This window comes from Narcine bancroftii, chromosome 12 (assembly GCF_036971445.1).
Source record: "Narcine bancroftii isolate sNarBan1 chromosome 12, sNarBan1.hap1, whole genome shotgun sequence".
NCBI classification, from domain to species: Eukaryota; Metazoa; Chordata; class Chondrichthyes; order Torpediniformes; family Narcinidae; genus Narcine; species Narcine bancroftii.
This window is the reverse complement of record NC_091480.1, coordinates 75441472-75454673: the sequence shown is the minus strand read 5'-3', so window position 1 is coordinate 75454673 and position 13202 is coordinate 75441472. Positions and strand designations below refer to the sequence as shown.

The 13202-nt window shown below is 42.3% G+C and overlaps 1 protein-coding gene across 7 annotated transcripts in view; it reads right to left on the bottom strand.

Moving 5' to 3' along the window:
• Positions 1-446: 446 nt before the first annotated feature.
• Positions 447-13202, bottom strand: part of LOC138747566 (F-box/LRR-repeat protein 20) — a 137051-nt gene continuing 124295 nt past the window's right edge. For 6 of the 7 annotated variants that reach the window (XM_069906895.1, XM_069906894.1, XM_069906892.1 and 3 more), the window contains 4 exons: positions 12813-12857; positions 7488-7544; positions 5519-5731; positions 447-2993 (listed from right to left, as the gene is read on the bottom strand). In XM_069906895.1, coding sequence (XP_069762996.1) covers positions 2886-2993; positions 5519-5731; positions 7488-7544; positions 12813-12857 — 423 coding nt within the window. In that variant the 3' untranslated portion in view covers positions 447-2885. Of the gene's footprint in view, positions 2994-5518; positions 5732-7487; positions 7545-10819; positions 11037-12812; positions 12858-13202 lie in introns of those variants that run through there. The other variant, XM_069906900.1, reaches the window with a different exon arrangement.

Here is a 13202-nt window from a genome sequence, read left to right as displayed (position 1 = left end):
TAAAGCCATGTTTATTTTGATTAGGTGTTTCTCCTGCACTTTTCCTCTGAAGGAAAAGTTGATAAACTGTATGACTGGGTGAGACAGAGTTGGCAACAAGTTGTTGCAAGAAGAATCACAGACATTTCAACATTTTCTGCTGGTATGTTACGACTGTGGCATTTAATCCATTGTTATTGCAAGTCAGCTGTCAATATGAATAGCAATTGCTTAAAAGATAGACAGATGTAAGATATTTGTGATGGATAATATCTAGTAAAGAAGAACTGAAAGCTTGCGCAGACAAATAACTCTGGTTGCAAAGGAAGCTGTAAGCAACCCAAAAAAAGTCAAAACCACCACCAAAAGAGACTATGGTAGAGAAAAGCCAGAACCAGAGGAAGAATCTAGAAACATTTGCTCTGTCAAGCTCTGCCCCCCCCCCCCCCCCCACCCAACTTCCCTCAAACAGCTGCCATTCCTTTGGTGGAAGATTTCAGGCTTTGGTCTCTTGCCAAAGTTAAGGCAGCCAATTGGGGACAACCTCGAGCAAATTTGCATTGCATTTTCTTTCAAGTAAACAGCTTTAATGAATGGAAAGGGCACAAAAGACAATTAGCGCTTTAAAATTGAATTTGTTGTTAAAAAAAAAATGATTGAATTGGAAAGCTTGAAAGAAATAATTTAAAAAAAAGAACCCGTACATCGATAATAACATACGTCACAGAGGAAACTCATTTTTATCTTCAATTTACCATTACTTCCATCTGGTACATACAATTGTTGGGATATACATCTACAATAATAAATAAGTTAATGACTCCGATACAAACACTTCTTGTGCATTTGATTTCTGATTTTTTTCTTTAAAAAGAGGGACTGGGTTCAAAGCTCACATTCCATTCCCTAAGACAGACAGACAATGGAATAGATAATGGCCACAGGTTGCATGCACTAAACATGCAATTTTTAAGTGGTGGCTCTGCATTGTACTCAATTTCAAAATGTTTTGTTTCATTGACTTCAATGAAATGTAATTCCTGAAGAAGAAACCAACATGCACCCTCTTCAAACAGCAAATTCAGCATGTGACCAATTTCTACCGGCTGTGCCTTTGTGTTCAGAAGCAACTTGAGTGAAATGGCGTTCCGGTCATTGATAAAATTGCTGTGCCATAAATACAGATATGCCTTCAGTAAAGGCAGCCTACATCTCAGCTCAAATAAAAATAATCCCCACAAGCTATGGATCCAATTGTGAGAGGTCACACTTTAAAAAGGTGTTTAATGCTTAAATTTCATTCATCGATAAACATTCTCAAGAAACTTTCAGAAATAATAATTCAGGAATGCACAATTTCAGAACTAAGCAAGTTCCTGCAAGCTTAGTTTATAATGCAAAGAATGAAAACATGGACACAATGACGAGACTTGCTTTAGTCCTCACTCTTTCCAGCATCCAAAACGAAAAATTTGGAAACCTCCAAGGCAGTCTTTTACATTTTACGCATTTTAATTTTCAACATTTCTGGCCAACCCTCCAACATCTGGCACGCTTTAGATCTCTGAAAACACACCTTGTCCACTTTGGTAGATTTGTAGTGTTTTATCCAAAACAAGATAGGAATTGTTTGACAATGGGCTATGTAGAATAAGGCAGGCAGATCATGAGACAAATGCTACTATTTTGTTCCTAATTTTTTTGAACTGTGCAAACCACTAACCACCTCTGAACCTCTGAAGAGCTGACACCCCAAAACCACAAGGTTAAGATGTATCATGAACGGACTGTATTGCACAATATGTTAATAGGGCTTAAAAATCCACCCATTCTTGTAAACAAGCAAAGAGAAAACCCCAACAGTTCTCCAATGATTCATGTAAGTTCATCAACCAGGTATGCTTCCTCATCTGTACCGTCTATCAAGATCAGCCAGGTTAAAGGGGTCGTACAATTCTCTTCAAGCTCAACAATCTTTGAAGTGAATTTCAACTCGAGCTCCCAGTCTACACTTCTATCCATTAATTCTATTAAAATGCAATAAATGAAGATGGACAGTCTTGGACTGTACCCACCCCAAACCTAAATCAAGCTCAAACAGCAATGTCAACACATGGTCACAACTCACATCAACACTGGACATTGTGCGTGGTACTGAAGTCATCCATTAACTCAAGGAACCATACTCCATGTGTTCAGGTGGAGAAACAATTGACCCAAACATTGCACAAGAAACAAAATATTCAGAGTATTTCAAGAGGAGAATGAATCACCTGGCTGCTACAGAAACCATGCTAGAGTTCAAGACCATAGCACAGGACACACTGTGCAAAGGAGCCAAAACCGTGAGCGACAGAGCCTAACATACCATCTGGCAGCTCTTTTCCATGAAAGGAATGACAGATATGCTGCTGTTTTGGACCAACAATAAACTTTTGTGCAAAACTTTTAATAGGCCAGAGGAGTCACAAATGCTACGTTGCAATTCCCTTTCTTTTCCATGTAGAGAGACTAATGGGGGAAAAGGGTTAGTGCACAGTTTAATGTGGTTATGTCTCACAGTACTTGTGTGCTGCTGGGTTCCATTATATCTTTCAGAAATGGGTACGTAAAGACTTTTCCCCACGGCAATACATGGAATCTAATTTCTTTTCTTAAATCCAAAAAAAATAAATTATCCATGTTCTTGGGAAAATCTGAATTGGATCATACAGTGACAGAACTAATACATATCTGCACCCACAGACATCGAAGGTGCTGCCTGGTAACCATGTGATTGGTCATAGCCACAGTGATTGGACAGCCCTTACTGTACAGTCACACAATGCACCAGGATCAATGCTGACGATGGATTCAATCGCCTCCATTGCAATGCTCTTCAAATAGATTTGGACAAAAAGTCGATGTCATAGAACGATGCAGCATTTGCAGAGACGCTGGCGACCACCACTCACTGAGGCTGGAGGTGTCACTGGAGCAAAGTAAGCGTGGACTTTTATGTTGGGCAAGTGCGTCTGTAAGTTAAAAGGAAACAGACAGATCAAAAGTGTGCTGGAAATCAAACGAGAATACGGTTAGTCACAGCTTTTTCCCCCCAAACATAACCTCTAAGGCTCAATGTGACCAGTTCATTCGCAGATTGTATGCACATTTTAGACATTTGCAACTGTTACAATTGTTGTTAATTAACAGCAAGGTAGATAAAAGTTAAAAACAATGCTGGAGAAACTCAGCTGGTCAGACAGTGCATTTTATGTAGAAAAGATAAAGATAGAACCAACATTTTGGGCTTGAGCATTCCATCAAGGTATGAGCAAAATATAGGCAGGTGCCTCAACAAAATGGTGGAGGGGAAAGGGGGAGGATCACAGTCCCACAAAAGCAGGAGGTAATAGGCGAATAAGGGCAGGAGGGCACACACAAGCTTGCAGGGGAAAGGAGGGTGGTTCTGTGAATGGAGAGGGAAGGGGTAGAGAGTTGGAGAAAAGACAAAGGGGAGGGAGGGAAGGAGAACAGAGAGTTGGCTAGCAGAAACTGGAGAAGTTGGATAATGTCATCTAGTTGAAGAGTGCCCAGATGGAAAAAAAGGAGTTGCTCCTCCAATTTATTGGTGGTTTAGGTTTGACAGTACATGAGGTCTCAAACTTTATCTCCTGCTTGTGGGACTGTGGGCCTGCCCCTCTCCCAACAATTTTGTTCAGGCACTTGTCTACATTTTTACTCATACCTTGATGAAGGGCTCAAGCCCCCTCCTTCTCCCAAGATCATCAACACAGAGTTGGTCATTCATTACGATGCCATTTTTGGCCATGCCAAAGTCAGACAAAAATAAATTTTGGCATCTGAACATTGAGGAATGTGCTGTAGAAATCCAAAGTTCAATTTTTCCCTACTTTCTGATATCAACATTCACACAGCAATGCCCAAAAATAAACAAGTTCATAAATTCTACAGGAAATACTGAACCCACTACCCTCAATCCCTCCTGCCACTATCTCCATCATTCTGGAAAATATTCAAAGCTAAACCAGACAGTTTGTAAACCTGTTGGTAACACGTTTTGATAGCAAGCAGCTTTGGACCCCGCATTCACATCATCACCAAGACCATCTATTTATTTCGTTGTTACCTCCTCCTTTGTTTCTTCTGCTGGTGAAACCTTAAACAGATCACTGTGATCTCCAAGTTTGCCAATTCCAAGACACCTTGAGCTGCCCTCCCCATCAATAAATTCAGTCAACAGAAGCTCTTGTTTGTCTCAATTCACTCAAGACCTATCCTCCACTGACTCCCAGTAATACAATTATTTTTAAATGCTCATCTTTTACAAATCACTATTGCTTCACCACTTGTACGTGCCTTTGTAGTCCATAATTCCTCTGACATCTTGTGCATCAATTATTTTAATTGCACAGGATCCCCTTTTTTGGGTCATTATGACTTTTAAACCTTAATGCAACCCTTTAAAGCTCTCCATCTATCTCAACCTGCAATGCAAAGGCTTTCAGCATTGGAGCAAGGACATCTTACTACAATTAGTCTGCAGTAGTCTGCATAGGTCTGCAGTGAGACCACATCTGGAGAAGTGCATGTTGCTTTACCTCAGTGCTTGCTGTGTGAGGTGCAACATCCTTGGAATTGATGGATTGTCATAAGAGAGAATGGGTCAAGCAGGCCTACATTCACTGGAGTTCAGAAAACTGCAAGGTCTCATTGAAATGTACAAACATCAGACAGGCTGGGTGCAGAAAGACCGTTTCCAATATCTCAAGTGATTGGAACCAAGGGACAATCTCAGGGCACAAGAAAGACATTTCTGAATAAACTCAGGAAATATTTCTTCACTCAGATGGTGGTAAAACGGGGGAACTCTACCACAGAAAGTTGTGAAAGACAAGTAGCCGTATATATATATCTATATATAGAAAGTGCATCAAGGACTATTGGGAGAAACATGGCTTTGAGACAGAGGGATCAGCCACAATGACAAACAATGGCTAAGCAGGCTCAAAGGGCTGACTCGCACCTATTTTTCTTTGATTTTATGCTTCTCCATCACCTTTTAGAAGCTCCATAAATCTTACTCTGACCAGTCTTAATTTCTTTAAAACTCAGTCAAATTTGTTAATAAAATGCCCAGGGCAATTGCAATGTTAAAAAAGGTACTACACAAATGCAAGTTTTTTTGTTAAACAGTATAATTCCTCTTCCCTGGAGATAATGTCACCTTCTGGCCTTAGTCACTCAATGAAAAACAACATTTACTTGTCATCAGGTCATTTGCAAAGAAATTCATACTGGGTTACCTTGATCACCCATCATTTTAGACCTAACATTTTAATTTCTATTGTTTATACTCAGACAGTTATTTGGGGTGTACAGGAAAACTTTATGAACAGAAAATCATCAGGAACATCTGCAGGCTCTCTCTTTTCAGATCTCCAGTCTGTCAGCTGTAAAGTGGATTAGAGTGTTAATTGGACAATATCCTTAATATGCAAAAATCAGTACAAGGCGCTGGAAAGGACGGCATACTTACTCGCAGTCTCTTGATACCAGCACGTGTTATTTGTTGACAATCGTACAGCTCTATCCTCTCCAGGCTATGACAGTTCTTTAGATGTTCAAGTGAGGCATCTGTGATTAGTGGGCAATTATCTAACTCAATCACTTCCAATCTGTCGTGGGCACAGGCTCCATTGCCAAGATGGCGGATGCCGTCATCGGTGATCAATTCACAATGAGACAAACTCTGTCGAGAGGAAAATTGAATTGTGAACAGTAACTTGAATTCAGTGGCTTTCAGATGAAAAAAATCCCCGAAAACTCATGAAATGAGAAAATGGATTAGAGGAGGGATTGAAAGTAAACTTGCTCTAAAGAAGTTGAGAAAATGAACTGGGGTAATGGAGTGGAGAGGCAGAAGAGATCAGGAAAGAAGTTCGGAGAGTGGTGTTAAGCCAGCAAGAGAGTGGGTGATGCACAAAAAGCTATTGGCAGGGAACTGATCATTCTAGTAGAAAATGGATTTGAGGGAAGCTCAAGACACGGATTTGAATCTGGTTCTGAATCTTATTCTCAAAGCACATTCCTTTAAAGTAGAAATACGATTTTTTTTTGTTGAAATCAGAGATTTGTTTTTCTACCAAATGGAGGTTTCCTGCAAAGGATGTTTAGTCATACTCCAAATAATTCCAAATGATTTGCCTTCCGGCAGTTGTTGTCTATGGGAAAACGAGAAAAAAAACCAGACAGGAGATCCTAAAACTCAGAGCTATTCCAGTATAAACTGCATCAACAGGCAAATGATAATAAAGACATGACAAAAACAGCAGCAAAAATGCACTTAACTAACAGAAATAATAGAATCCTGTAATGACAAAGAAGTGGGGCAGCTTGAAGATATAAGCAGAAGCGATGAGAAAAGATAGCATGGTTAATTGTCGTGGTTAGCTAACTGGTCTCAAATCTGGCGCTGTCTGCAAGGAGATTGTACATACTCCCTGTATCTGCGAGGGTTTCCATCTGGTGGTCCAGGCTCTTCCCATGTTCCAAAGAAGAGGTTAGTGTGATAATTGGTTACATGGCAATTTTGGCAGCGCAGGCTCATGGGCTAGATGGGCCTGTTACTATTCTATCTCTAAAGGAAGAAAATAGAACTAATATAGGGGTCTCCAGAGTAGTTGCTATCGACCCCCAGGGGTCAATCACAGCTGGGGGTGGGGGGGTCCCATTTAAAATAACACCTCCTTCACCCTGCTGCTGTCCCCTGGATATTTTTTTTGGGGGGGGGAGGCTTACCTGCCATGAATCTTCTTGCGCCACCATCATGCTTCCCCCTCATTGCGCATGCACTAGCTGGCCATGCATGGCCTGTGGACCCCGGGATGCTGCATTTAACAGTAAATGCCCTTTCTGCCCCTTCATTTGGAGGTGTATGGCCTACACCCCAAAATGGAGGACAAATTAACGACTGGCTCGAAGTGGCGTCAGACAGAGAACAGAAGGCTCAAAAGCTGGACTGTCTGGCCTAAAACCAGATGTCTGGCCACCCTACCCAACCCCTCCACCCCATCCAGCACCCTAACCATCCAGCCTCCTCCCCCTCTCCCTCCTCATTCAGCCCTCCGTCCAGTGCCGGGTTTCTATGCCTGGGGGTCAATGAGGGGCCACGTAGTCCTTGAAGGGGTCAACAGTCGAAAAAGTTTGCAAAAAAAAACTGTAATGATCAAAGATTTGAGATCAGTTCAAAACAAAGAATTTAACTCATCAGGCCTTGACAGAGTGCCAGAAACATTTTCTTTCAGTGTTAAAAATCTCAAGCTTGTCATCTCAGCTAAGAATCACTAAGCCTGGTCTCAAATGAAAACTTTCAAAACTGAGACAAAGCTGACTGTTGGGCAAGGATATTAAGTGCAATTGAATTCTTGGGGATAAATAGAGCCATGACCCAGAAGGATAGTGATCAGACTTGACAAGGTGAATACTTGCTCCACATTTCTACTCACCAAGACTTGCAGCCGTGGACAGTAAATAGAAAGCTGAATTAAAGTATTGTCTGTAATCTGTCAAGAGGAAAAACACAAAATAAACTAAAACTGCATCTGCTTTGTAAACATGAGCTGATCTAACAGAGAGCAGCCACATTTTACAATGGGAAGTAAAAACACAATGCTGGAGAAATTTCAGCAGGTCAAATGGTGTACTTTATACTGCAAAGATACGAAACCAATGCTTCGGGCTTGAGCCCTTCATCAAGATATGAAAAAGGTTTGCTCATACCTTGAAGGGCTCAAGTCTGAAATGTCAGTTCTGTGTCTTTATCTTGTCATATAAAGGACACTGTTTGACCTGTTGAGTTTCTCCAGCATGGTGTTTTTACTTTAATCACGGTATCTGCAGACTATCATGTTTTATTTTTATGATGGAAACATTATGTTTGTTGTCTGCAATGTTACAAACATAACTCATCGGTCAATCTACATTCGTGCCTCAATGTCCATGATAATGTTTAAACTAGTGATTCCCAAAGTGGCTCGTGGAAAGATCCATGGTGGTGGTCAGGAAAAAGAGTGCAGTCAGGGGGCGGTGAGGAAAAAAGGGGGCATTCTGAACCTACAGACTTATTATTCAGTCTGCTGCAAAGCTTAACGAAGAAGCCAATGCAATAATTTTCTGGTAACACTCAGGGTGGCAGTAGTGAGCAAAATAAATGGCGACAAGGCGTACTCACAAGAGCTGGTCTTGGTGGCTGCCATATTGTAATGGCATCACTAACACCACTCAGTGCCGCCATTGCCACCACCACTCCCCTCTCAGCGCCACCACTAAACACCCCACCCACTCAGTGCCACCACTAACCTCCCCCAACTCGTTCAGTGCTGCCACTCCCACCCACTTAGTGCCGCAAGTGCACCCACAACCTGCTCAGCGCCGCCACTAACCCCCCTACCCGCTCAGTGGAGCCAATAACCCCCCCCACCTCACTCAGCACTGCCACTAAACCCCCCCTCCCGCTCAGTGCTGCCACTAACAACCCCCCAACCTCGCTCAGCGCTTCCACAAGCCCCCAATACCAAGGACATTGCATGGTGGGGGGGACTTGAGATGTGGCCTGGAGGACAAGGGGGTGGCAGGCCGAAAAAGTTGGGGGGGGGGGGGTGGAGAAGAGCAGGGAGGAGGAGAAGCAGAGGCGGGGAGGGGGCAGGAGCAAATGTCAGATGATATCAGGCTCTTGTTATCCAAGTGTTAATTTGAAGACCCAAGGGCTGCAGCGGTGAAGGCAGACATCCTATGGCTGGCTAAAAAGCACAGCGAGACAAGTCTGCGTAATCAACCCCTCCAATATTGACCCCATGTCACACTCTCATGCTCTTAGCACATCACTCCCTACCAACAGACAACATCCAAAAATGGGCAAGCAGCCTGTGGACACCTCGTCTGATTGTTATCACCACAGGTCTTGGAAAGTAAATGCCCTCAAGTGCCTTCCACCCTGCCTGTTTGTGGAAAACGCCCAGGCCAACTGCCAGTAAGGGCTGCGGTGGTTGGTGAGAAACCTGCAAGCCCACTGTATGTATGGGACCAGTTCTCCCAGCGAAAATTTCAGGTGGACATGGGTTCAGAAGTTAGTGTATTTCCACCCACCAGTTTTGACACATGCCATCCCACCCCGGACCTACAACTGTAAGCAGTTAACAGTTCCAATATTCCGTCTTTTGGCACCAGGAAGATGAATGTAAAGTTCGAGAATCATCTCTACACATCCCCATTCATGATAGCAGCAGTGTCCCGACCTTCGTTTGGTGCAGATTTTCTTTGGGCTCATTCATTCCACGTATTTAAAAGAGCATTGGCTAATAGATAGAACCACTTTTCAGACTATTCCTCTATCAGATGCCTATACCCCTGCTCTGCACCTCCAAACATTAAGTAAACGAGTTGATGAATTCTCCAAGCTGTTGGAAGATTTCCCTGAGATAACTACTCTACAAATTTCTGTGTTACTCACCGCATTTGTACTAAGGGCCCTCCTATCCATGCTAAAGTGCGCCGCTTGCCTCCAGAGAATCTGCGCTTGGCTTAGGAAGAGTTTGCCAAGATGGAGGAACTAGGCATAATTCATAGGTCTGACAGTCCCTGGGTATCTCCATTACATATGGTCCCAAAACACAATGGAGGTTGGCAACCTTGTGGAGATTACAGGCGGCTTAACGACACCACCATCTCACATCATTATCCGATACCTCATATTCAGGATTTCTTGGCTAATTTACATGGAGCGAAGATCTTCTCCAAAATAGACAGTGGAGCCAGAAGATATTCCAAAAACAACAATAATTACCCTGTTGGGTTGTTCGAATTTTTACGAATGCCATTCAGATTAAAGAATGCCCCTCAATCATTTCAATGAGTGGTGGATGCTTTTGGACTTCATTTACCTCAATTACATTTTAGTGGCCAGTGGGACTAAGGAAGAACATTTGGAACATCTTCGTACACTTTTTATTTGTCTTCAAGAATTTGGACTGACTATCAATCCAAATAAATGTGTTTTTGGACAAGAAACTATTGATTTCTTGGGCATGGGATTACTCAGGAAGCCATGGCTCCGCTGCCAAACAAAGTTAAGGCCATTACCAAATACTCAAGACCTGCTACAGTTAAAAGCCTGCAGGAATTCTTGAGAATGGTAAATTTTTACCGTCAGTTTCTTCTGGGAGCAGCTCATATCATGAAGCCTCTTTTTGCTTTACTGTCCGGAAATGCCAAAACTATCTATTGGACTGAAGAGGGAAACGACACCTTCTTGAAGTAGAAAGATTTGCTGACTCATGCCACAATGCTCAGCTACCCAGTTTTAAATGCAGCCACTGCCCTTTCTACAGAAATTTCCAGTATGGCCATAGGTGCACTTCATCAATAAGTCAACAGACAATGGAAACCATTAGCATTCTTCATGAAGCAGAGAAGAAATACAATGCTTTTGATAAGGAGGTTTTGGCCATTTACTTGTTCTTTCGACACTTCCGTTATTTTTTTTGGAGGGCAGAGATTTTACTATGTACCCCGACCACAAGCCTTTTTAACATTTGCGTTTTCCAAGATTGCAAAGCCCTAGTCAGCACGACAACAGCAGCAATTATCATTCATTTCCGAATTCTCTACAAAAATACTACATATTTCCGGAAAAGACAATGTAGTAGCTGATGCACTTTCCCACTCTGCTCCACTCGAGGTTTTGTCCGTAAATCAAGGTATTGACTACACAGCTTTGGCCGCGGCCAAAGAACATGACCATGAGATGAATGCTTATTAGACTGCAATCACGAACCTGCAATTGAAAGATGTCCAGTTTGGTGTTCATGGCAAATTACTCCTCTGTGATATATCAACGGAACACCCACACCCGGTGTTTAGTGGCATCATGGAAACATCGACTCTGTGCATGGTCTCTCACATCCATCAATTAGTTTGACCATTCGTATGGTTTCGGACAGGTTCGTGTGGCACGGTCTTAAAAAAGATGTTACACAAATGGCGAGGTCCTGCATTGCCTGCCAAAAAGCAAAAGTTCAGCGGCACGAAGGCACCACTGCATTCCTTCCTGGCAGTTACTCGGCATTTTGCTCATGTCCACGTGGACATTGTTGGTCTGTTTCCTGTTTCAAGAGGATACCATTATCTTTTTACAGTAATACACAGGTTTACTTGATGGCCCGAGGCTGTGCCTATGGTAGATGCTGCTGCAGACACTTGTGCTCGGGTGTTCCTCAGTTCCTGGGTGTCTTGTTTTGGTTTACTAATGCATGTTACTTCAGATAGAGGACCACAATTTACTTCCTCGCTGTGGACAGCCTTGTCTCGCTTGCTCGATACAACAATTGATCATACGAATGTCTATCATCCCCGGACAATGGAAAGGTGGAAAGATTTCATCGACATCTCAAGTCAGCCTTGACGGCTAAGAGGGCCTGAACTGGGTTGAAGAGCTGCCCTGGGTATTACTGGGCATTAGAACAACTCCAAAGGAGAATCTCCATCAGCGCATTGTTGGTGGTCCTATGGAGTTCGTCCCCTACCATTCCAACTCCAACAATGATCCTAAGGAACTGCTGACCAGGCTAAGGGAGACCATAGGAAAATTGACCCCAAACCACCATCTTCTCATGGAGAACACTCTTCCTCTGTGCCTGAAGACTTCAAAAACTGCAAATATGTCTTTGTCCATAGGGGAACACTTGGCCAAACTGACTTACGAAGAACCTTATAGGATACTCAGACAAACTAGGTCGACCTGGATTTTGGACAATGGAGGGAAGCCACAGTCGTTCACTACTGACAGGCTTAAACCAGCTTATGTGAACAAGTCTTTCCCACTGCAGCAGCCAACAGTCCATTGCAGAGGTCGACCACCTAAAAGATAACAAACCTTTCTGCCAGTTCTTTTTTGGGGGTGGGCCTGTAGCAGGACTATGGTAGCACTACAACTCCCAGAAGGCATTGAACTGACTATGTGGCGTTAGTGTGTGATGCGTGTCGGCCACGTAATTCAGGCTTTTAAAAGGTTGCGCGGGTTCTGAAGAGTAGATCCACTTGATTCACTCAAAAAACACCTTGCATGGTTATTTCATCGTGTCCACTGTGATTCCAGTGGCCACAAATTAATCATAAAGGAACTCAGCTAAGTCCTTAAAGTCTGCACATCAAAAAAATCTCCATTTTCCCTCAACTCTTCATCCTGTAACTCAGTTAATTTCTTTCCAAAGTCCCTCCCCGAATCCCTGCTGCTTCTACCATCCTTGCAGACAGTGAATTCCAGATCATCAATATAGTGGGAGAAAGGATTCCTCACATTAACCATTATTTTTGTCTTTCACTTTAAATCCGTTCAAAGTTCCTTGATAGAACCAATTCCAGCTCATTCTACCCAATTCTAATGGGTGAAGAGAGTTTGCTGTTGAATTCATACTCTCAATTTTTTAACCTGTAAACAATTTTTGGGTCAGATTTAAAAAAAAATCATAACATTGGAACATGGTGATGATGTATTTTTTGTCTGTATGTGTATGTCTGGTTGTGTGTCTGCAAGTTTGCACCAAGGACTGGAGAACTTGTGCATGACAATAAACTTTACTTGCTTAACAAAGGGCAGTCAGCACCAAAACTAATGTAACCTGAAGATTCAGATTTGAAGGTTCTTTGACATAAAATAAAGTGGATGCCTAACCTTGCTAGATGTTTCTCACATTTTGTTCTCTTTCAACCTGAAAATCATTCTTTGTTATGCAGAACAAAAAAACCCAGAAAAATACTCCTGAGAGTACAATCACCTGAACACACTCTTCCAGGTCCATCTTCTCAAGCTCATGGCAATTCTGCAAATAAAAACATAATTTATCAAAATTATTCTGTTTCATAATTGTTCTGTTTCAGTAGCAACTTTGTTTTGTGCAGAACTGCAAGATTTTTGCTGTGGAATTTACATCTGAATGTTGAATTATTTTTAACAAAGCAGAATTTCAGCAAAAAATTAATCTTCATTAAAGCTTTGTATGAGCTATAGGATCAGTAGCCTGAACTGATTCACCTTTGTCCTATTCCATCCTGGAAAACATTTGTCGCAAATTGTCAATCACAATACTTTAAGTTTGATTACCTCAACAGTGCTTGGTATAAATATTTCAGAACAAACCTGATCTTGGATGACTTGATGCTCTCTG